The following is a 25,128-nucleotide window of genomic DNA, read 5'->3' as shown; positions in this document are numbered from 1 at the left end:
TCATATATCACCTCATCACAAGTGACTGCTGCCCTGACCACTCTTTTTTTTTTTTAAAGATTTTATTTATTTATTCATGAGAAACACAGAGAGAGAGAGAGAGGGAGAAAGGTAGAGACACAGGCAGAGGGAGAAGCAGGCTCCATGCAGGGAGCCTGATGTGGGACCCGATCCTGGAACTCCAGGATCACACCCTGGGCTGAAGGCAGGGGCTAAACCGCTGAGCCACCCAGGGATCCCCTGCCCTGACCACTCTTGATGAGCTACAGGCCTACTCCTCTTTGCCTACCTTACCTAACTACATTTTTCTTCATGATGCCTGTTGCCACCTAAAATATCATATATTTAATAGTTTGCTGTGTCTCCCACTAGAATGTAAGCCACACAGGGCAATGCTTTCTTCACTGCTGTACCACTAGGTCCCAGAATAGTACCTGGTATTTATTAGATGCATAAATATTTGTTGAATCAATGAAGGGAAAACATAGAGCTCTAGGTAATTGTTTCTTTTTTTTTTTTAATATCATTTTGGTTTCTTTTTTTTTTTTAAGATTTATTTACTTATTCATTCAGAGAGAGAACGAAGAGAGAGACAGAGACACAGGCAGAGGGAGAAGCAGGCTCCATGCAGGAAGCCCGATGTGGGACTCGATCCCGGGTCTCCAGGATCACACCCCGGGCTGCAGGCGGCGCTAAACCGCTGCACCACAGGGGCTGCCCTGTTTCTGTTTTTCTTATTGCAAAGACTTTCTCCTAGATCAAGAATGCTCAGGAGGAAATACCATCTTTAGTTATTTGCAGATGGTAGAAAATAATTATATATAAAGCCTTAAGATCACCATTCCTAACATTTATATGACAGCAAAAGAGTAAATATATGATTACAGAAGTAATCAGAGGAAAGAACACATGTAGAAAGGAAATAACTTCCTTAGTTCAGGTACTGTCTCTCAGTATCTTTACAAGTTGTACATATAAGGTGCCTGGTATTTATGGTAATAATAAATAAAATAAGCCAAAATTCCCTTTAGCTTTTCTTAATTATAGATGGGCCTTTGGAAGTGAGTACAAGATTTTTTCCACCATTTTTTTGTTGCTTATAAATCATATTTAGCAGTGAATATACATAACCACAACTGTTTCAATGTTGTGACCCATGTAACTTTACCAGTAAACTTAAAAGCCCTAAGATTTAAATTCTAGCGAGCTAAATATTTAGTAACATCCAGCAGATACAAAGATGCTACTGATACTCTTAACCACAACTGAGTTAAAAAGGACCAATTTCTCAACAATTCTTTCCCCATTCAGTACATCCATTACCTTCTCCGGGTTTGGGGTCCCAGCCCAGTCTCTCCCCTATAGGTGAAAAGACATCTTTCACAAACTCCTGGATTTCCTCATAGAAGTCTGTGTGGGACAAGAGAGTTGAGAGAATCCCCAGGTTACAGCTCAGGTCGCTCCATACAGTATAATTGGGCTCATTCACAAAAGCCTCCATGACTTTTAGAACCTCTACAGTGCTAATGATTCCAGCTCGAGCCTGGGATAGGAAAAAACATAAATTAATCTAGTCTTCAAACAAAAACAAAACAAAACAAAACAAAACCACAAGCATGCATTTTCAGCATTATCTACTGCTAGTTACTCATCTCTTTCATTTAAAGGAAATGAAACTATATAAATTCAGGAAAATTATTAGAATAAAAATCCTATCACGACAACATTCCTTATTTACTTTTTCCCTATTTATAAAAGAGGCACGTAAAAAAGTACAGTTTGTTTGGTGACAGATGGTAGCTATACTTGTGAGCACAGCATGATGTACAGACTTGTGGAATCACTATGCTGTACACCTGGAAACTAGTGTAACATTGTGTGTCAACTATACTTCAATGAGAAAGAAAAAAGAAAGAAGAAAGAAGAAAAAGAAAGAAAGAAAGAAAGAAAGAAAGAAAGAAAGAAAGAAAGAAAGAAAGAAAGAAAGAAAAGAAAAAAGAAAGAGAGAGAGAGAGAGAGAAAGGAAGGAAGGAAGGAAGGAAGGAAGAAAGGAAGAAAGAGAAAAGAAAAGAAATAAAAGAAAAGTAAAGAGAAAGAAAAGAAAAAAAATAGCTTCCTATTTCTATCCAGTTTCTGGGGCCTTTTATTTTTAAAATCCTTATACTTTCAGAAAAGATGCAAACATAGTTAGGGCTTTGGTTTTTGACAGAGGCTCTTTCAAAACTGGACCTGCAAACTGTGTCAACTTCAGCCTGTCCTTTACTCATTTCTAAAAGAAGGCAAACTGGAAGGCACTACAAATTCAGAGTCCTTTCAGAATTAACTAATAGAGCTAGGAAAAAGAACTTCTGTTACAGCAGCCAACTGCACAAACACACCACTCTCCTGGGACAGGTCTCTCTCAGCAATGAGATCAGCAGATGTGAGGTTTTGTGCATCAATGCTAATCTGTGTTTATACAAAGGAGGAATCCAAAACCAGTTACTGCAGAGGGGAGGGAAAGTTTCAAGTCCAATTTAAAGGAACACTAAGAGGAATCTGACAATTTTATCACAAAGACATCTGGAAATGATCTAACCTAAGTTGGAGTCATAAAGATACTACTATTTATTGCTGATTTAAATCCTCTCTGGAACAAAGCCAAATATAAATATAATTTTAAAGCTAATGGGTTATTATTATTTGAGTAGCAATGGAATACTAAAAAATTCTAAACATTTCCAGCAAAGTATAATCACTATTTTAGAAAAATATAAATCACTTTGAATTATTTAAAAAACCACATTAGTAGGAAATTTCTTCAAGGTTCATACCTATTTCTATTGAAAAAAATTTTTGCCTTACAAAGGATGGTTTTAGTTGCAAAACCTGGCTTAGGAGTAGTGAGATGGGATTTGTTTCTGGTAAATTATATTAAGGTTCAATCTTGTCGTGTTAATTAATAATTAGTCATTTGCTCTAGTCCCAAAAGGCATTTAACCTTCAGGAAGAACCATATTCTTCTAATTATGTTTCAGTCAGACACTCCAGGAAAAACAAAATCCTTTAATCAACAAAATCCATCATACTACTTGAGAGAGGCTCACCAAGGAGAAGAGGTCATTCTGTAATCCAAGTCGATCCACAGGGGGCAGAGAAAGGTCACGAATGCCTGGTAATAAACTTTCCAGCATGGCTGAGCTGTACTGGGTCCGATAAAACCCAACTGTTCCCAGGTTTAACTGAAAAGATACCCAAAGGGCATTATTAATAAAATCGTTGCCTTTGTATTTTTAAAGCAATCTTTAGCCTGGGTGGCTCAGTTGGTTAAGTATCTAGCTCTTGATTTCGGCTCAGGTCATGATCTCAGAGTTGTGAGATTAAGCCCCATATAAGGCTCCAAACTGAGCTTGGAGTGTTCCTAAGATTTTCTTTCCCTCTCCCCCCACCCTCTAAGAGAGAGTGTGCTCTCTCTCTAAGGAAGGAAGGAAGGAAGGAAGGAAGGAAGGAAGGAAGGAAGGAAAGAAGGAAGGAAGGAGGAAGGAAGGAAGGTGGAAGGAAGGAAAAGAAAGAAAAAAGAAATCATTGTAAAGATGAAAACAGGCAGAGGAAAGCAGAAATTTGTCATAGTGGGAGCCAGAGAGACAGACAGGAGGAGGAACATAGGGAGGAAGAGTCACATGGGCCAGTTTCTATTTCTACTCAAAGTGGACAGTTTTAAGTTTACAGAAAATATTTACTGTATGTAAGAGCACGTGGACACAGTAGAATCTATGAGGAAGACTAAGCCTTTACAAACATTCACCTATTCAGGTCAGAGTCTCAACAGAATAACAATGCTCAGGTCCTAGATTTTTAATTTTTATTCTTTATTATTATTATTTTAAGATTTTGTTTATTTATTCAGGAGAGACACAGAGAGAGAGCGAGAGCCAGAGACACAGGCAGAGGGAGAAGCTCCTGCATGGAGCCTGACACGGGAGTCGATCCCGGGACTCCAGGATCATGCCCTGGGCCAAAGCCAAACCACTGAGCCACCCAGGGATCCCCCTATTCTTTATTATTTTTTAAAGATTTTATTTATTTGAGAGAGAGGACAAGAGCAAGAGCACAAGCAGGGGGAGGGGCAGAGGGAGAAGCAGACTCCCTGCTAAGCAGGTAGCCCCGACATGGGGCTCAATCCCAGGATCCCAGGGTCTGAGCCAAAGGCAGACACTTAACGACTGAGCCACCCAGGTGCTCCTCAGGTCCTAGATTTTAAGGAATTATATGGATTTAAAAGGTAATTTCCTGTGATTTGTGGAATGAAGTAATCATGGACTGTCATTATTCTCTATAGGCTATTTATTTACCAACAATATATGTCCATATATATATGCATATATATAATATATATATAAAACATTTTATTCATTTATGAGAGACACAGAGAGAGAGGCAGAGACATAGGCAGAGGGAGAAGCAGGCTCCCCTCTGGGACCACGCCCTGAGCCAAAGGAAGACACTCAACTGCTGAGCCACCCAGGTGTCCCTATTTTTGATATTTATATACAAAATGCTTTAAAGATAAAATAAGGGCATCCCTGGGTGGCTCAGCGGTTTAGCTCCTGCCTTCAGCCCAGGGCGTGATCTTGGGGCCCCAGGAAGGAGTCCCACATCAGGCTCCCTGCATGGAGCCTGCTTCTCCCTCTGCATCTCTGTCTCTGTCTCTGTCTCTCTGTCTCTCATGAATAAATAAAAAAAATCTCTTAAAAAAAAAAAAGGATGTCTTAATAAAAAAAATAAAGGTAAGGGCAGCTCCGGTGGCGCAGCAGTTTAGTGCCGCCTGCAGCCTGGGTGTGATCCTGGAGACTCGGGATCGAGTCCCGCATTGGGCTTCCTGCATGGGGCCTGCTTCTCCCTCTGCCTGTGTCTCTGCCTCTCTCTCGCTCTCTCTGAATGAATAAATAAATAAATAAATCTTTAAAAAAAATAAAATAAAGGTAAAATAATAGTATAAGATATAATTATTTTACTGTTTATATATATATATTATTTATTAAAAATATTTTATTTATTTATTCATGAGAGACAGAGAGGTAGAGACACAGGCAGAGAGAGAAGCAGGGTCCACGCAGGGAGCCTGACGTGGGACTCGACCCCGGGTCTCCAGGATCAGACTCTGGGCCAAAGGCAGCGCTAAACCACTGAGCCACCCGGGCTGCCCTCTTTTTTTTTTTTTAAATAAGATTTTATTTATTCATGAGCACGTATGCCTGAGACAATATATAATTCCTCTCAGGAACCTATAACTGGGAGAAAAGTGTAGGAGATACTTTCATTATGAATGGTACAGAGTACAGAATAATGAAAAATCCTCTTTACCATCTGTTATTTTTTGTGAAATGTTTTCCCAATACCAGTTATAGGAATTTCACATTTCAGTGACACAAACTTATTATTATATGTCTGCTCTCACTTGATTATAGCTGTGCATATATAATGACAAAACATCATCAAAGTTAACACCTCATTACAAACAATGATAGTGCAGTTTGAAGTTGCAAGACTACACATCTTTTGATTAATGTGACTTTACACATAATCTACTATTTTTTTCCCCTTTGATCCTACCCTTTAATACCTGCTTATCTACCACTCCCTTACCTGACACAAGGGAAGATATCTAAACCATATTATTTGAAAACTGGCCCTAAATTTCACACGGGAAAGTTTAGTAATGTTTTTGTCTTTGCAAGTCGTGGTCTAAACAAAAGCAGAATTTAGAGCCAACCATAAAGCACATAAAGGGAGTGAGAGAAATCAATTAATTTAGATCAGATAAAAACGGTTAGGCCACTTCTGGACTTACCTTTACCCACTGGTCTGGTTTGACATTTTTCAAAACCACATTCATCTCTGGCTTGTCCATCAGAATTTTCAGTTTGGCATGGTTAGGATCTTCGCTAGTAGAGATTGTGATAGGAACCATCCACTGGGGACAGTCTTCTCCTTAAGCAAGAGAAGAAATGAAGAAAAAACTTGAAAAATAATTTGTTACTAGAAGAAACAAAAGGTAAGGTGGAGAGAGAGGACTGGTGTCCCACCTATGAGCTTGAGCTTGAGTCTAACTATTAAGTATAGAGCTAATTTTCAACGGTACATAAATTCTTCTGTCATCTGAATAATATTAGTGCAAAGGAATAGAGAATTTATTTATTTATTTATTTATTTATTTTTTCTTTATTTATGATAGTCACACAGAGAGAGAGAGAGAGAGAGGCAGAGACACAGGCAGAGGGAGAAGCAGGCTCCATGCACCGGGAGCCCGACGTGGGATTCGATCCCGGGTCTCCAGGATCGCGCCCTGATCCAAAGGCAGGCGCCAAACCAATGCGCCACCCAGGGATCCCCAGAATAGAGAATTTATTAACAAAACCACAATAGCCTGAAAAAACAGTTTATTCAGTTGTAGTATCACAAATATAGTGATTTTAATTTAACTGTTGTTTTCCCTTTACAGAGCAATAAGGCCATAATGATTTTACTGTTAAAAGAATTTTCAAGTAGGCGAAAGCTCTCACATAGCATTCAAAAACATTCTAAGGTGCAGCCCTTAACAGATATACATACTGCTGAAACACTGAAGGGTTGATTTTATTTCTGTGATAGACATGATATTCCCTGGAGCTGATGGATTCCATCACTAAAAAGTTATAGCTAAAAGTTAAAGCTTTTGTAAGGCAGGAAGCAGACTGTCTTTAAGGTATAAGACAGCAAAAGAGACTTTTAATTAAGATGTCAAACAGAAGAGAGTCATTGCCCAATGCATTTATGTAACAATTTTATTAAGTTATATAACTTTATGCTATTAGGCTAAACCACAAATTAAAATTTCCTCCTGGGATCCCTGGGTGGCGCAGCAATTTGGCGCCTGCCTTTGGCCCAGGGTGCGATCCTGGAGACCCGGGATCGAGTCCCAGGTCGGGCTCCCGGTGCATGGAGCCTGCTTCTCCCTCTGCCTATGTCTCTGCCTCTCTCTCTCTCTCTCTCTCTCTCTCTCTCTCTGTGACTATCATAAATAAATAAAAATTAAAAAAAAATTAAAATTTCCTCCTAGCGGTGGGATATTTCAGGTTTTAATACTGCCTATACTGGTCACAAAGTATTTGAAAAAACTACAAACTTGTCAGTCCTACCATGCAGACTGGTATGAGGCAGCAAACAGAAACTGTGATACCTGGGGGATTTATTTTTGGATAATAAGCCTGTTATCTGATTGTCAGACATATGTAAAGAGTAATTCTAAATGCTAAGGAAGGTTAAGGATAGAAGGCTGTACCTCTGAACCCTAGGACAGAGTACCATATTTTGGATGACAGAGCATGGAAAGATACTGGTGATTCTGATATACAATTCCCTTTATTAAGAATTATTGTTTTAAAGGAGGTGAGAACGTGTAGAGAAATACTTTTAATTTCCTGAGCAATGGCCTGTAGAAATATTTGAAAAACCAGAGTTGAGTGGTGGCTAAAGGTATAAACTCATGGAATCCAACCATTTTGTGTGAATTCCCACCCTTTAGCTCATTAGATGGGTGACCCTAGCTATACCTCAACTCCCTCATTTGTAAAAAGGAAATAATACTATCTACCTAATGGGGTTGCTGAGACTGTAATAAGGATTAGTTATACTGCTTAGTACACTAGTTAGTACATAACAATGCTAAACAATCACTGGGCTTTATTTATTTACTTGTTTACTTACTTAGCACACCCAAGAATTAAAAAAATAAATTAGAAAAATTAGCCACCCACACAAATGTGCACCAAGGCTTCTTTTCGGGATTAAGGCCAAAGACATTACTTCTTGGGTGTTCCTATCGTAATTCATTCCTTATAGCTTCTAATATCACACAGAGACAAGGAATTTCAAAAATCAAAGACAAAACACTGCAAATACCTCATGAATCTCCTTTTTTGATTTCCTAGATTTCATTTATAGTTTATTACCATTTCCTTATTTTTATTTAATTCTATTAAAAATATTAAAAAATGGGGGTGCCTGGGTGGCTCAATCAGTTAGTTAAGTGTCTGCCTTTGGCTCAGGTCATGATCCCGGGGTCCTGGGATGGAGCCCCATGTCGGGCTCCCTGCACAGCACCAAAGTCTGTTTCTCCTTCTTCCTCTCTCTCTCTCTACCATTGCTCGTGTGCTCTCTCTCTTTTGCTCACTCTCTCTCAAGTAAATAAATAAAATCTTTAAAAAAATATATTAAAAAATGGACAATTATTAAAACACTACTCATATGGTATCCAAATTCATTCATCAGCTCCTACTTATAGCCATTTGCTTACCAACATATGGTCCGCTGGCACAGAACTTCCTTTGGGACAACCTCAATAATCTGTCATCTTCTACCTAAAGAAGGAAAACAAAAGCTAAAATAGTAGCATTGACCTTTTTTTTTTTTTTTTTTTTGAGGGGGCAACACTTCTGCGACAAAGTAGAAGGTGAAATCAATACAGCCAAATGTCTCATGAGAACACAAGTGCAACAGTGATGAAGATGATGATACTACTGAATGGGAGAAAAGGCACTGCTTTTCATTTAGGCCTCAAAATAACAATACTTTAAATAACAGGCCATGTTCTATGAAATGAAGGGATATATATGTGGGTAAGAACTTTAAAGTGATAGCATTTTCACAAGGATACATTAAATTAATAATTAATAAATAATACTATAGCAAGTTGTTTTAATCTTTATAAAGAGAGGTTATGTCTTCAGACTCTTTCACTTCTAAAAAGTAGCAACCTCAGATTAGCATGTGCACTTGATATTAGGAATCAAATTTTCAGAGTGACTGATAAACATGAGAAAGACTGATAAACATAAAAAAAGGCATACACCTTGTTTCAAAGGCTGAGTTTTGCAATGAAACACAAAAAAAGTGGCAGGGGGAAAAGCTGCAAAACACTAAAAAGCCAGAAGCAACAAAGACAAGCACATACTTAAAGGAATACTTCAACAATATAGTCATTTGTTTTCCTTATCATTTGTTAATATGTCCTAGGATATCTTAAATAACATAAGACATAACAGATTTAGCATTACCTAAATCAAATGTAAAATTAGGCCATGACCTTTATGGATAAACTGACTACACAAGACAGAATTGAAAAGCTAAAAAAATAATCTGAGTAAAGAAGCAGTAACCATTTTGATGCCACAAAGAACTTGCTAATGAACTTAAACACCTCATCACTGATTAGTTATGTGTCATAAAGATTTCCTCGAGGGGCAGCCTGGGTGGCTCAGTGGTTTAGCGCCTGCCTTCTGCCCAAGGTATGATCCTAGAGACCCGGGATCGAGTTGCTTCTTCCTCTGCCTGTGTCTCTGCCTGCCCCCCAACTTTCTGTGTCTCTCATGAATAAAATCTTAAAAAAAAAAAAAAAAAGATTTCCTTGAAAAAGTTGAAAAGTGACTTTTAAGTTGATTCAGAAATAAATAAAAAATGTTTGCATTTAGGGAATATAAAATGAGAAATCAATCATAATCAAGATATTATATGTTGTAGTGCTCTTCCAGTTTTAAAGGAATTGAGAATCCTAGATAGGCTTTTTATTCTAGTATGAAATGGAAGATGAGTGTGGGTATGTCTGTGGACAAAAAACCAAAATTAAGACCTCAAAAGCAGTTTGATGGAGAAGATAAATTAGCCTCAGTAACACTAGGAGGAAGTCAGATGTTAGTTTTTTTTTTTTTTAAGATTTTATTTTTTTCATGAGAGACACACACACAACACACACACACACACACACACAGGCGCAAAGACACAGGCAAAGGGCAGCCCGGGTGGCTCAGCGGTTTAGCACCGCCTTCAGCCCAGGTTGTGATCCTGGAGACCTAGGATCGAGTCCCACTTAGGGCTTCCTGCATGGAGCCTGCTTCTCCCTCTGCCTGTGTCTCTGCCTCTCTCTCCTTCTGTGTCTCTCATGAATAAATAAATAAAAATCTTAAAAAAAAAAAAAAAAAGACACAGGCAAAGAGAGAAGCAGGCTCCACACAGGGAACCTTATACAAGGACTAGTTTAAATGTCACCTAGAATTCCGACAGTACAAAAAAACCAAATTTACTAACTTAGAATGCCATATTGAGAAAATCTTTGTAAAACATACTTAATTTTATGAACAATGCAGAACCACTATAGCAAACACATACCAAAAAAAGAGAGCTATGAATCTTCCTCTCTAAAAATGAACAGTAATTAATTCTGTATGCAGGTTAAAAAACCATGGCAAAGAAATATAAGCGAGGAATTTCACAATTTCATATAATTAAAGTAAGTTAAGATAAACTTTCTGGTACACATTGAAGGTTGACATATAAACTCTCAGTCCTATTGAAAGGACAACTCATTTCAAAGTCTACTTCTCTGAATTCAGGTAACAATTCAACTAATAATAGTGCAATTCTAATCAAAATCACTCAACCAACATTAAAACTAACTTTAGGGATGCCTGGTTGGCTTAGTCACTAGAGCATATGACTCTTGGTCTCAGGGTTGTGGGTTTAAGCCCCATGTTGAATGTAGAGATTACTCAAAAATAAAATTTTAAATAACAACTAATTTTAAAGAATATTATAAATAGGTGTAGAATTTTAACAAATGCTATTTCTGCATCAATAGAAGTGATTATGTGGTTCTTCAGCCTATATTCTGTTAATGTAGTGATTATGAATCAATATAGTGATATTTATTTATTCATTCATACATACATACATACCTCCCAACTTTGTATTCCTGGAATAAACCCCACTTGTTCATTTTAGAATTATAGCAAGAGGTACCTGGCTGGCTCAGTCAGAAGAGCACACAACTCTTGATCTCAGGGTCATGAGTTCAAGCCCCACGTTGGGTATAGAGATTACTTAAATAAATAAATAAACTTTAAAAAATGAGCATTATATCAATAAGTTTACAGAGTTTTCCTTGGGGACAGTAAGAGTAGACAACATTTTGCTTTCTGCTGTAAGTATGTATGATTTTAAGGATGTGGGGGGCAAACCATTTAGTATGAGATAATAAATCACTGAGAAAATGCAAGGGATTGATTAAATGTTACCTACAAAAAACAAATTTGGTAACACTAAATTTCATTTAATATAGTAGGAGATGAACTGGAGGACTTTTATAAGGTTACCTGTTCTGCTTCCACATAAATGAGGGGGAATCCCATTTGTTTGGTCCAGGTATTCATCACTGCTGCTATAGGTTTACCACTAGCATTTTCTAAACTTTCCCAGAGATCCTCTAGAAGAGAAACACAAACAATGAAAATCTAAAATGTTTACATTTTTATTTTCCTAAACAAACCAGAAATTTTATAGAACTCCTAACACTATATTGCTAACCAGTTCTTTGGTTCTTTAGGTTCAGGAGACAAACAGGGGGTCAAACTAATGTCCCCTTGCCTCCCCATTAAATAAACTTTATTACAAAAACTGGACTTGGTCTTATAGGCTAAGATTTCCTTCATGGTTCCAATTTACTAAAAAAATCACAATTATAGGGGTGCCTGGCTGGCTCAGTCAGTGGAGCACGTGACTCTTGATCAAGGGGTCAGGAGTTCAAGTATCACACTGGGCCTAGATTTACTTAAAAGAAAAATCACAAACCATAATAAACAAAAGATAAGCAGGTGAGTTTAAATGAGAAGAAATAGAAACAAATAGAAACATATTTAAGATCACCCCTAAACAATCATCCACAAACTTAAAACCATTATACTCACTCAATTAACACAGGTTAAAAAATACTCAGTATTCTGAGGTTGAAGTAAAACTCACATGGTCAAATGGCACTGGTGGCCAAGTAAACAAAAGAGCAATACGATGTGATCTATACTATAATGGGGACATGGACAGAGGAAAAGCCCTTAAAGAAAAATCCAAGAAAAAAAAAAGGCTTCATATGAGTTGGCTTTTGGTCTGCACCTTGAAGAGGAGTTGTTCATTAGGCTGACCAACGGAAAAGGGTATTCCAGGTGGACAGAATAAATGGTCTATGTACAAAGATGAAAGAAAGAAAAGACAGAAAATATCAGTAATGGCAAATGTTCAACAAACTGACGACAGAGGCCCAGGTGTGGGAGCACCAGGCAATGAGCCTGAGACCGCAGGCCCAGGGCTACACTGCTAAGACTCTGTACGACCTGACTGTGGAGGGGAGTGAAGAATCTTGAGTGTTTTTAATTAGTAGGTGATGTAATCAAAGATTCGCTTTAGAAAGGTAACCCTGGCTAGCGTCAAGGTGAAAGAGAAAACCGAAGAGAATGGGGCAGGAAGAAGTACTAAGCTGGCAGGCAAGTGTGGAATTCAGGAGAGAGATCGTGAAGGCGTGAATTAAGGAAAAGGAAGTGAGGTGAGACAGAGTATCAAAACCACAGATGTACTGCCACTTGTCTTTCATCACATATACAAACCAAGAAGAGGTACATGGTAGGCCTTGCTATTTAAAGTGTAGCCTATAAACTAGTGGCACTGGCTTCAACTGGGACTGTGTTAGATAGATCTTCAGGTCTCACCCCAGACCTACCAAATTAGAATAGAAATATTTTCACAGACCCTGGGTCACTGCATGTACATTATAGTTTATGAACCATATTGTTATTTCCTCATGCATATGTATGCATGCTAAAGACTCAGAAAACTTACAAGAGCACATTTTTCTGTAGCTCTCCTTTAAGGAACAGAATAGAATGCCTCTCTCTTTTATAAACTGAGATGGAAATTTACAGTGAGGAGATGGAGGGGAGAGTGTCAGGGTTACATCATGTCCTGACACATGTCCCTACAGAGAGGGAGATATACAGTATTTTTAATTCACAGGTCACAAATCTCAGGAACAGCCCATGGCCAGGCCTCTCTGAACTTCTGTCATTCTATTAGACACTAATGATATTACACAAATCTTGTTTTTAAATTATTTTTGTTCACTGAAAAACTCAAAACTCCAACTCTGGGTCTTTTTCATATTCAATCAACTCATACCTTTATTCTTTCTTTTGACTCCCATATACGATAAATTATAGACCACTTTACACTGAAATTCTTAAACCTCCACTGAAACTCATTGAACTAGTTCCACAAGTTCACTACAAAAATGGCTAATTTGCAGGAATTTTAATGGCCAATGGTCAATTTAGGGCAATAAAACCAATGGGTCACCAAAAAGAACAAATTCTGGTAAGGTAAACAGAGCTCTTCAGACTCTCTGGTGACAGGACACTGAGCTTTGGAAAGCGAACTACTGGAGGGGGACCAGAAGGATAATGGGTTCTGATTCATGATCCATGGCTTAACACATGGCACCAAATAGGTCAACTTTACTTCCTATCTATCACACGGAAGATTAAGCATTTAGAAAATGTAAATGTTCCGCTCTGGATAGAGTGCCAACATCTTCTCTTCTACTATCTCAAGCTATTAAAGATTACCTGTGGCAGCATTCTTTTGTTGGAACTTGGTTAAATACATGTTCATTCCTTTCTTAAAGTCCTGAGAAAACACAATTTTTAAAATCCGGGAGATTAAGACCTTGGAATTTATAGTGTATTTGCATATTAGTACTCGAAAACTAATTTACTCAAATTAGTTGAGTGTCAGACTTACTGAAAAACATCTATCCTTTTAACATCTACTGTCTTTTATTTAAGAATGCATACTCTTTGCCTTCTACTTTTGCTTTCAAGTTTTATGCCAGCCGCCCACACATCCCCCAAACACATTTTCACATCATTCATCTAAGAGACAAGAGTCAATATAAAAAGAAAAGAAGATAACCCAGATCGGAGTTAATATCCTTCCAAAGTCTAGAAAAATTACTTAAGAACTCAATCTAAATAAAAGCAGACACATTTTTCCATGCAAAACACCACGATTTTACCATAAAAGAATGAAAGATTTTTTAAAATTGCTTTTTTTACCTTGTCCCCAATGTAGTCATGGAGCATTCGGATGACAGATGCACCTTTGCTATATGATATAGCATCAAATATCTCATCAACTTCAGAAGGATGGCCCACACTGACCTGGCAGACAGTGTGATTCAGGGTTATGACAGGAAGCAGACAGCCTGTAATACTGAATTACATAAAAAGCTTTCTAGGAAAACCCTCCTAACTCATAAGATACTTTTCTGCCTTTAGCTCACTCATAAATGTACTATGATGATTCTTAAAAACACTGTAGTGACTAACACTAATAAAGTAGAATATACAACATGATCCCCACCATTTCTAAGGGTCTTGGCTCAGCGTTGCTGGGAGGCAAATCACTACAGATCTTTTTATTTGGGAATTGGAGAGGGAGGAATGGAGAGATGAAAAACATTTGATTTCTTGCAATTAACTGTAATGGCCTACTTATAATTACATAGGACCCCAGTTAAATATGTCAAGTAGACTAGAAGTCTAGTCCTTTGGAGGCAAAATTTGTTCATATAAACTAGCCAAAATAAGGATAGGTTAATTCGAGAGAAATACAATATATATAAAAGCAGACAATGACAACAATAAAAGAATATGTTTAGAATTTTCTTTGAAACAAACAACAGAATCATAACGTTCTCCTGTGCATACTGCCCCAACAGGCATGGTTTTCCTATAGTATTCAATAAAAATGTATTTAGTGAATGCTTACGGTATATAGCACTTGCCTCTACAAAGATAAAATTTTTATACTGCCTACCTTAAAAAGAAACATAATTAGTATTTAGCCTTGTGACATTTTCAAGACTGAAAATATGAGCTATACAAACAGGTGAATTGCCTGTGCAATTTTCTTTCCTTTCAGGATCCTAAGTATCTGTGTAACAAATTACTTATGTCATTAAAAATGAGAGTAAAGACCAATGATTGAAAAGTATGGCTCACTTCAATAGGATGGCTGTTATCTAAAGCATCAAGTTCCTGGGCACGGGTGTAATCAGCAGATACAAACTGAGTCCAGATATCATATTCTGGGAAGCAGTGGTCTACACACAAATATTCAATCCATGATGCAAAGCCTTCATTTAACCAAAGATGAGTCCACCATTCCTAAAAACAAAAGAAAGAAATGTGTAAAGAAAACAAAATACGTATCATTCCACTAATCTGAAAAACTCACGTCCCTTCCACTATTCAATTTACAACTTAATAAGCCAAAATTCAGTGAAAAATATTTAGTAACTCACTCACATGTCCGAACAAAAAAGATGCTTAAAAGAGATGCTAAGAAAGGCCAACTGCTGACTTTGGCATCAGGCCTGAGAGACATTTCAAAACATAGCTCAGAAACTTTTTATTACCAAAGCTAGAAAAGATGGAAGGAAAAAGAGGGTGGGAGAGAAAGTCCTTATACGGAAGAGGGGAAGAGAGCAGATAAATGTAGGTGAGAACCTGTAGTGTCAGGTAAAATTTAGTTTAATAAACCAGAAAGATACCAGGACCACAAGGAAAACTGCAAAGGATGTCCAATAATGACTGGGAAAAATCACTGTTGACTGACAAGTTAAACTTTCTAAATAAACAGAAAAGCAGTACTGCTTATATAAAGACTAGGTAAAATTAACAGAATTATCATGGCAGTAAGTAGATTCAGTGATGAATGGTGTTTAAGTATCTATACAAAATTCTCACCTGCTAATAAGAATAGTAGAACGGACAAAGAATATAAATGAGCCACAGATTAAAACCAACTTTAAAAAAACCCACACATTTTTAGAAGAGATTTTAATCTAAGTTTTATTAAAGTTGACTAAATCTCTTACAAAAAGAAAGCAATATAAGAATCCAAGATAGATGCTAAAAGACTAATGCAACGGTAAAAAGCAAAAAGGAACTTAAAATTCTGAAAAGATCAAATATCTTTAATACTAAGTGATGGAAGGCTGTCTAAATGCTTTGGGCACCTACTTAACTAGTAGCTTCCACGAAGATAGGCTGGTACACAGCTAGTTTATTCACCAACCTATTATGAGTCCTTAAATTTCAGAGTTTGTTTTAAAGAAACAATTGACATCTAATAAATAGAACAGTTACTCAAATCCAGTAAAAAGATCTTTATTTTTTTGTAAAAAGTTCTTTAGAAGCTATATGAGAATATGCACATTTCCCCTATTAAAATGTATGGCTGGTAGTTTAAAAATAAAATCATAAAAAATGAAGACTGCTCAGAGCTAACAAAAATTGTTTGGTAGCAACAAACTTGCTACATTAGGAGAAGAGAATATTTCTGTACATATTTGAATACAGGTCTTAGCATACTTAATTCTACATGAAATTATATTTCAAACATTTTTTTCACACCTAAGTAAAATTTTAAACATCCAAAGCAAAAAGAAATGGTTTAATTTCAAGGGCTGGTTTCTTTAAAAACTGTCTCAGACATGTAATAGTTGCTAAATGTCTTACTTTCTTGCTTATTCCTGTGACATATGGACTCAACTAACATCCAAGTCAGGTTTTGCTCTTTGGCAGCCTAAAATGCTATCAGGGAATTTGGCTGGCTTCAGAAGCCCCAGTTCTTTCTTTGCAGAGGTATTTCTAGTTCACTCATTAAACTCTGTGCTCCCAAGCTCTAAGACAGCTAGCCGACATAAACAGTACTCATTTGGAGTAAGAAGGAAAAAAGGTCCAGGCTTAAGCAGAGATCATTCAACCATTATAATAAACAACAATTTCAATGGGAGAGCTGGAAATTTTAATATAGTTTACAGTTATTTCCTGGTTTCTTTGCTTTCATTTCTAACAAATTTCAACTTAACATTTCAGGCAATGAGAAACTGATTCCTAAAAACATTTCAAGCTAATCAAAGACCACATTGTTATTTATCAGGTTTCTTTTTAGCGACTGAACTACATAATAAATATGCTCAAGAAACTATAGTTAGCCTGAAATCTCTATACCTAATCTCTCTCACCCAAATTAGTATCAAGACTTCCCCATTTGCGGGCAAATTCTACAACAATTTAGGAAGTATTTTGTGTTGAATGGACTGTCCACATGCTCTTGACTGACACAGATTCTGATAAATACTGTTCAAAGTGGACTTTCTAAAACAAGGATTTTCTATCATTCATTTTTTAGCACTATGTTCCAGTCAAACCTGAAACACTATGTAGCCAAAATAATGTGCAGCAGGATGAAGATAAATATATTTGAGCACTTAAAAATATTAAATACCATAGTAACAAGATTTCCAAACCATTGATGGGCGAGTTCATGTCCCACAACCAGAGCAACCCACTGGCGTGATGAAGAACAGGAGTTTTTTGGGTCAATAAGCAATGCAGTCTCCCTGTGTTTAAAAAAAAAACAAAAACAAAAAAAAAACTTTTTAAGTAATGTTAAGTATTTCAATAAAAGCAGGCATGCACAAATGGGGAAGGGAGATTCAAACAGTAAATTAGTCAAGTAAATGGTCAAGTTAGGCTTTAGAAATGTCAAGAAAACATTTCCTCAGAGTACACAGAATAGAAAAAGTTCCAGAAAGATTAAAGACTGTTCCAACAGAATTCATACAAGAGAAGATCAAAGGTGTGATAGAAGTTTAATCATCAGTTTGTAAATAGGACAGCTGCCTGAAAGTTTTTAAAAACTTTGTCTAAGGGATTAGGGATTATTGTGCTAGACAGAGAGAGCAGACAGTCCTTCCATTAAAAGAAGGGGAGTGGCAAGTGGTGGGGGGCAGATACATTCCATAGTCCCAAAAAGAACACTGAGCAGGCTGTCCAAAATGTAACTCATCAAAGGCGGGGCAAAAACTTGTTTACAGACCCTGCTTTAAAAATTATACAACCCACATGTTTGTATTGTGGTGACAGATATGTAAAAACTTGGCTAGAAAATATTAAAGCAGAGTCAGTTCTTCAAGCTGGAAAAATAACTATGAAACTTCTGGGAGGAAGAGAAGGCACCGAAATGAGAAACTTGGCCAAAAATAGATTTAAAAATGTACTAATGCCAGATGCTCACTTTAAAATCTCACAATCTCAGATAGTAGCACCAGAGGGTGTTCATCTGCATTCCTGAAATGTGCACAGAAGTGGGGGAGGTAGGAAAATTTACAGCAGATCACAAAGCAGAAGTTACTCAACTGTGATTAGGAGTGAAGCTCTTATGAAATCAGTGATTGAAAAGATAAGGCAGGGTAATAATGTATCATTAACATACCTATATGTAACAAGGCCCCAGTTCTCCATGGCACCTTTATAAAATAAATATAAACATTTATTGATATATGTACATATTCCTTCCTCAAAATCACAAAATTCAAAAGTTATTACAATTCAGCAATAAAATGAAATTTACTTTACCAGCTGCAAAGTCTGCAATAGCAATGAGATCAATTTTAGGTAGAGGATAAGGAACATTGAAGTAGTCCTTATAAAAAGGCAGGGTTTTAGCAGCAACCTACAAAAGTATAAACAAAAGAACCATCTGATAAATATATTATTGTAATTCATATAGAAATCCACAAGGATTCCTGTTGCAAGCCAAAGCATCTCAAATTACTAGAAATCGACCCTGGGGAACCCTACCTCCAAAAGTCTTTGGCTTTTGCTGATATTGACCAAATTTTAATCCACTTATAACTCAGTATGAAAAATATATTACATCTTTTCCCACCCACTCTGTGGACAAATAAATTCCACGCTAATATTCCTTAATCATCATCTTGTAAAATATTAATGTAACACCAAGGTTGGTAGTTTCAAAATTCTATTAAAAATAAAACCGAAGTACACAACAAATTTCAGTCTAAATTATAAATAATTGTACTAATAATTGATCAGAAATGTAAATTCCCCAACCTGGAGTTATGGACTGTTGGAACAATCCTCTTCAAGTACATTTACCTCTAACGCAAATTTTCCTTGCTCTGCTTTGCCAACAGGGGTGTAAACACGGACACACACACCATCTTTTGATCTTGTTTCTACAAAGTCATATTCACCCACAACAAATGCCACCAGATATGTAGACATGACAGGCGTGCGGGCAAACTTCACTTCTACTACATTTTCATCATCAGGGTATGGTTTCCGATCAATTACATTCTTTAAAAAAAGAGAGAGAGAGAAAGAGAACATATAAACAGACTTACGTTAAATACCTTAAAGTAGATTCTAGCCAAAAACTGTGCTGCCTCTCCCTTCCCCCTCTCCAGCACTGCTTACTTATCTACCCCAATTCATTCATTCACTGCTCTTATGCTGTTAAAATCCTTCCTCTTAAGAAGGAGACATGAAGTTGAGGGCTCAAGTGTTAAAACTACCAAGTATCTGTGAGAGAAAAGACACAACTTTTCTTGAATTCCTATTACATGCTAAGCACTGGGATGTCTAAAGTAATACCTCAATACTTTTCAAGTGAAATAAGGATAGAAGGCACTAATTATTAATAAAGGGTCATTGTGAAATCTACATGTCAAAGGGTACAGATTTCTAAATTTAGAGCACTCTCTAAACCAAGGCTGGCTCTAGGCAAATTTGTGAAGGAATCTCCACTTTACCTACAGAGTCCCTAATTACTCTTTGCTGTTACCCCTTCATTTCCTACTCAGGCTCTCTACTTCTTCAAAATCTCTGTATTCTTTCTTCCGAGGAAGACTTATTCAAAAACAAACCTGATAGATTCATTCATACTAAATTGTAAAGTAATATTTCAGTTTATTTATTAGCCTCCTTTTCAAGAATATTTGAGAAGAGAATGGCATTCTAACTATGAAATTTTCTCCACCAATAAAGGAGGCAAAAGGCAGTTATTTTCAGGTTACATTAGGCTTTTCCAAGTTCTCCAGATTCATATTAGAGGTTATATAGAGTACTCTCTGTTTTAAACAATATATTTCAAGCAGTAAATGCTTCCTCTATTTATGAAAGGGATAATGACATCAAAATTTGAGGAAACGTTATATGTCTATCTTTCAGGCAGACATTATACATAAGAATACAACCAACCAAAAACCTAGATATAATTCATTATATGGCTATATCTCTATATCTTTTGGCATTTAATGAGAAAGTCAGATTTTTTTCAGACAATATTTATTAAACTTGTCACTTAGTTTTCCAAATTAAAGTTTGTATGAAATTTCTTCCACGAGGAAGGAAACTCCAGATAAGGCAATTTAAAAAAAGAGAGTTTACTGAAAATAAGAATTGTGCTAAGTGGTTTCATCCTATTACATCTAACCAGCAAACTAAATGTTCTAAACACTTATTCAAAATTTAAATATACTTACAAACACATACATACCATGTTTGATAAAGCTACTCTGTCTTTAGGAACGACCAATGAGATATCAAAAGTTGCTTTGATAGCAGGCTCATCCCAGCAAGGAAAAGCCCTCCGGGCATCAGTAGCCTTAAAAGAATATAAAAATATAAAAATAAATCCTACCGAATTAACCAACTATTTCATGAAGTAACTGTCATCGTCTTATTTCTATCATCCATTCCTTCACTTGTTTACTTCTTACTCCATGCCAGGCAACACACTAGGCAGTGACTACAGAGAAAACCTGAGGCTTACTATCCTTGCCACATCAACAATGCAAAAACAAACAAAAACAAACAATAATCCAAGAACTAGGTCTGCTGTAGATCTTAACAATATATAGTATTAGAATAATTCAGAATTACATTTTTACTTTTAACAAAACATTCCAACATTTCAAAAATTCAATGTAAATGGCTTCAGCAGTAACGTTACAAAACACAGAGCATAGGAAGGTCAACGAGTACACTGTAAGGATAGGTTGCCTCCTATCCTTACTGAGAAGGATAGCTGAGAAAATAGAATAGGTTGCCTCTCTGGCTTTTATTTCAAAAACAAAAATATTTCCAGAATCTCTGATGTACTTTGTTCTTCATCTGAAATGATAGCAAAGAAATAAAGACAGATGCTCTTTCAATTCTAAAGACATCATTTGTTTAATGGCATTTCCATATATACTACACATAAAACTATCACCACTTGACCTAAAGAGACCTCTTTTTTTTCTTTAAAAGTAAAGAAAGAGCAAACTCATTAAAGCAAAATAAAGTTTAGTGGTTCAGTAGAATACCAGTTATAAAAGAAAGAAATTTTATTTTTTTAAAGATTTCATTCATTAGAGGGAGAGCATGTGTGCACGCAATGGGGGGTGGGCAAAGGGGAAAGGGAGAGACTGAGCAGGGAGCCCCTGCAGGGCTCAATCCCAGGATCCTGGGATGATGACTTGAGCCAAAGACAGATGCTTAACTGACTGAGCCACCCAGGTTCCCCAGAAAGAAACTTAAACAAAATAGAACAAAGGAAAAAAAAAAAGAACCAATTCAAGATTCTGTACCATGAAAAGCAGGAGTAAATTATATAGAGGTAGAGGAAGCACATACTTCTGGAAAAAAGTTTCTCCTAGGAAAATGTTAGATGGCTGCCTGCACTCTCAAAGAAGTTGAATGAATAATGAATTCATTCAGAGAATACATAAAACATCTGAAAAGTAGAGTGTAAGGAAAGAAATGATAGCACAGAAAAATTGAAATTAGGAGCAGCAGCAGTAAAGAAATGAATTTATACCAAAGGAAATTAAGTGAGTAACATGGATAACAAGATTTAAAAGTATCTAAAAAAAAAGTTTCTAAGATATAAGAAGAACAGAGTGATGAAAGCCATCAAAACTTCATCTGAGCAACAGACATTAGATATACACCTATTATGAGAGAGCAGAGCACGAACCACAGTGAAAATGTAGGAGGAGAAAAAACTTGGCTATACTGAAGATCTGAATCTCAACATCAACAGGGTTCACCAATTACTATGCAGAAGCTAATGAAAAGTTAATGAAAAGTGTAAAAATTGTAAAAATTCTTAATTTTTAAGTACAAAGAAATAATATAACAAGCAATCAGGAAGAAAACACAGCAAAACAAAACAATATGTGACCCTAAAAGGGGCAAAAAGATATTCCAGTCTGATTCTTTCCCTTGACAAAATGAGGTAGGAATGACTGTGGAACAACATTCATATACATTTAAAAGAGAAAAACTGTAAGCCAACTGTATGTACTACTCTTATGGTTGAAAAGTTGGGTTTATTACTCATTGTAGCAAAAGAAAACCCACACTAAGAAGAACCATGGGATGTGTGAGAAAGAACCTATTATGTATAATTTGGGAGTTGGCAGGATGAATTGAGGGGATTCACTCTAAATTGGGTGCTGTCATAAAATGGAGGCAATTCTGTGGGATGACATCTCAGCAAATCTTACCTATAGAGAGGAGGGCTGTTTAGCTAGACTAAACTGTAATTGGTAAAGTAGTTAGTAGTCATTCATTTTAACTAAGAGAGGAGGGTGTGTTCATTATTTCATGGGTAGCACAGTGACCTTGATTTTATGTGACCTTAGATGAAATTATGAAGCACCCTTGTTTTGTTTCACTTTATCATCGTCTCAGTAACCTTGTCTAAGGCTGGTGTTCTATGATGCTGTTTATGTCAAACAAGAGACTAGCTGGGAGTGCTAGGACAACTTTTGGATGTCAGGGGCTGCTGTTCCTTCTCCCCACCCCCCACCAAATCTATTATACATTCAGTAAAACTGGCCATGTATTAAAGCAAATGAAAGATTTCAGATGTGCAAAGGCTCTGGTAGTATATACCACCCACATATCCCCCCTTTAAAGAAAATTATTTGGAGACATACTCCAGCCAACCATTCCAGGATGCAGAAGTGCTCAAAGGGCTAAAGATAAGCAATGAAATAACTGAAACACAGATTTAAGCCTAAACAGCTGTGGCAATACTTGTTTTATTTTTTTTTAAAGACTTTATGTATTTATTTATTTGAGAGGGAGCACACAAGGGGAGGAGCAGAGGGAGAGGGACAAGCAGACTCAACATTAAGTGTGGAGTGCAATGCACGGCTCGATCCCATGACCCTGAGATCATGACCTGAGCTGAAATCAAGAGTTTGAAGCCAGGGACACCTGGATGGCTCAGTCGATTAAGCATCTGCCTTTGGCTCCGGTCATGATCCCAGAGTCCTGGGATTGAGCACTGCATAGAGCTCTCTGCTCAGTGGGAGTCTGCTTATCTCCTATATTTGTATGTATAAATATGTATGTGTATGTAACAAAGTATGTATGTAACAAAATTATATATGCATGTGTGTGTACATATATCTGTCATACATATATGTCACAGAATTTCAATACCTGAATTGCTTTTATATTATGTATCTTTCTTACTTAAAATTATACCCTTAGGGGATCCCTGGGTGGCTCAGCGGTTTAGTGCCTGCCTTTCGCCCAGGGCATGATCCTGGAGTCCCGGGATCAAGTCCCACATCGGGCTCCCTGCATGGAACCTGCTTCTCCCTCTGTGTCTCTGCCTTTCTCTTTCTCTCTGTGTCTTTCATGAATAAATAAATAAAATCTTAAAAAATAAAATAAAATTATACTCTTAGTATTTGACATCTGTGGCTTTTCCTACCAATTTTTTTTAAGATTATTTGTTTATTTATTCACGAGAGTCAGAGAGAAAGAGAGAGAGAGAGAGAGGCAGATATACAGGCAGAGGGAGAAGCAGGCTCTCCATGGGGAGCCCCATGTGGGACTCAATCCCAGGACCCTGGGATCACGACCTGAGCCAAAGGCAGAGGCTCAACCACTGAGCCACTCAGGCGTCCCTCCTACCAAATTAATAGTAATGCTATTTTGTGTGTTTGTGATGTACGTATTCATCCTCCAGTCCACTTCCCTAATTCTCTCCCTCTATTAAGGAGATAACTGGCTGAATATAAAATAAAAATTCCAAAATCATGAATATAATTACGGCCAAAGGCACCTAGCCTGAAATAATCATGCAAATAATGGAACACACTTTGTCAGAATATCTACTTTAAGATCATAACATTTTATTATTTTTTTCCTTTTTATTTTTTTAAGATCATAACATTTTAGAGAAAAATACTATACCTCAAACTGTGTGACAGCAGCATAGCGCACCTCTCCAGAAGGGGTAGTATATTTACTTCTATAGAAACCTTTCATTTTGTCATTCAGCTCTCCAACAAAATCTATCTTTAAGGTTCCTGTACCTGTGATTGAAGATGAATGAAAACCACTTTAATATAGATATTAAGTAGAAGTTATCAAAAAATATGTCCTTAAAACACTTAGTTAACTACTTAGAATATGCAAATCATTCTTTCCTTTCTCAAACACTTCTCCAAGCAATGAAGAGAATACAGTATTTACTAAAGTAAATGGCAAACTAAGCCTAAAGTAAACCTTAACATCATATTTAGGGTGACTGCTTAGAAAGTTCTTTAACTTTATGAACTTAATCTCTAATCACCAATACATAAAGATAAAAACAGGAAAGGAAATTAACATTTATTATTAAATGTATAGCATGCTACGGTACATGGTGCTTTAAAAATATTTAGAAACTTGTAAGTAGGTATGGTCTCCATTTTTTCAGATAAGGAAACTGAGGCTGAAAAGTTAAATAACTTGCTTAAGGTCACACAATTAGTAAGTAGCAAGAATGACATAAAAATTCAGGCCTGTTTAATCCAGAATTCATGCTCTCTGCCATGATGCCATACAAATTGGTTCATTTAGAGGACTTCATGCCAATTACTCTATGATTAGGATAAAACCTTATCTGTTCAATACAAATGGAACACTGATTCCATACTTTTGTAAGGAACCATACAGGGAAGATCAATGATTTTGCTGGCAAAGGGAAATAAAAAACTTAGTCACCTCAATCATTTGAAATGATAATATTAAAGAAATACATGTATTCAATAATTACTAAATGCAAATAAAAATGCAACCTGAATATATATTCTATTGTTGTATAAGGGCAAAACCAAACTAGACAAAAGAGGAGTTTTATGAGTATATATACCTACTTTCGTCACAGAAAAAAGATTATAATATCTATTTGTCATCTACTAAATTCAGATGCATGACAAAATAATAATACCATTCTAATTTTACAAATTAAATCCCCCCCTCCAAAAACAACCAGAAAAATGTTGACTTTTAACTGATCCTTTTAAAGTGCCTATTTATAACCAGGATCTAGATCATGAGAATTTAACTAATTAAAGACATAGTA

General features: G+C 36.5%; 1 protein-coding gene across 3 annotated transcripts in view; it reads right to left on the bottom strand.

Moving 5' to 3' along the window:
• Window positions 1-25,128, bottom strand: part of NPEPPS (aminopeptidase puromycin sensitive) — a 106,076-nt gene that overhangs the window by 13,054 nt on the left and 67,894 nt on the right. For all 3 annotated transcript variants that reach the window (XM_025439715.3, XM_025439713.3, XM_025439716.3), the window contains exons 4-17: window positions 23,973-24,094; window positions 20,269-20,376; window positions 18,867-19,067; window positions 18,324-18,420; window positions 18,181-18,214; window positions 17,191-17,305; window positions 14,898-15,062; window positions 13,950-14,054; window positions 13,461-13,521; window positions 11,166-11,275; window positions 8,315-8,378; window positions 5,831-5,970; window positions 3,087-3,221; window positions 1,324-1,543 (exon numbers count right to left, since the gene is read on the bottom strand). In XM_025439715.3, coding sequence (XP_025295500.1) covers window positions 1,324-1,543; window positions 3,087-3,221; window positions 5,831-5,970; window positions 8,315-8,378; window positions 11,166-11,275; window positions 13,461-13,521; window positions 13,950-14,054; window positions 14,898-15,062; window positions 17,191-17,305; window positions 18,181-18,214; window positions 18,324-18,420; window positions 18,867-19,067; window positions 20,269-20,376; window positions 23,973-24,094 — 1,677 coding nt within the window. The remainder of the gene's footprint in view (window positions 1-1,323; window positions 1,544-3,086; window positions 3,222-5,830; window positions 5,971-8,314; window positions 8,379-11,165; window positions 11,276-13,460; window positions 13,522-13,949; window positions 14,055-14,897; window positions 15,063-17,190; window positions 17,306-18,180; window positions 18,215-18,323; window positions 18,421-18,866; window positions 19,068-20,268; window positions 20,377-23,972; window positions 24,095-25,128) is intronic.

Source organism: Canis lupus, chromosome 9 (genome assembly GCF_003254725.2).
Source record: "Canis lupus dingo isolate Sandy chromosome 9, ASM325472v2, whole genome shotgun sequence".
Classification (NCBI taxonomy): Eukaryota; Metazoa; Chordata; class Mammalia; order Carnivora; family Canidae; genus Canis; species Canis lupus.
The sequence above is the reverse complement of the archived record's forward strand: the minus strand, read 5'-3'. Positions and strand labels throughout refer to the sequence as shown.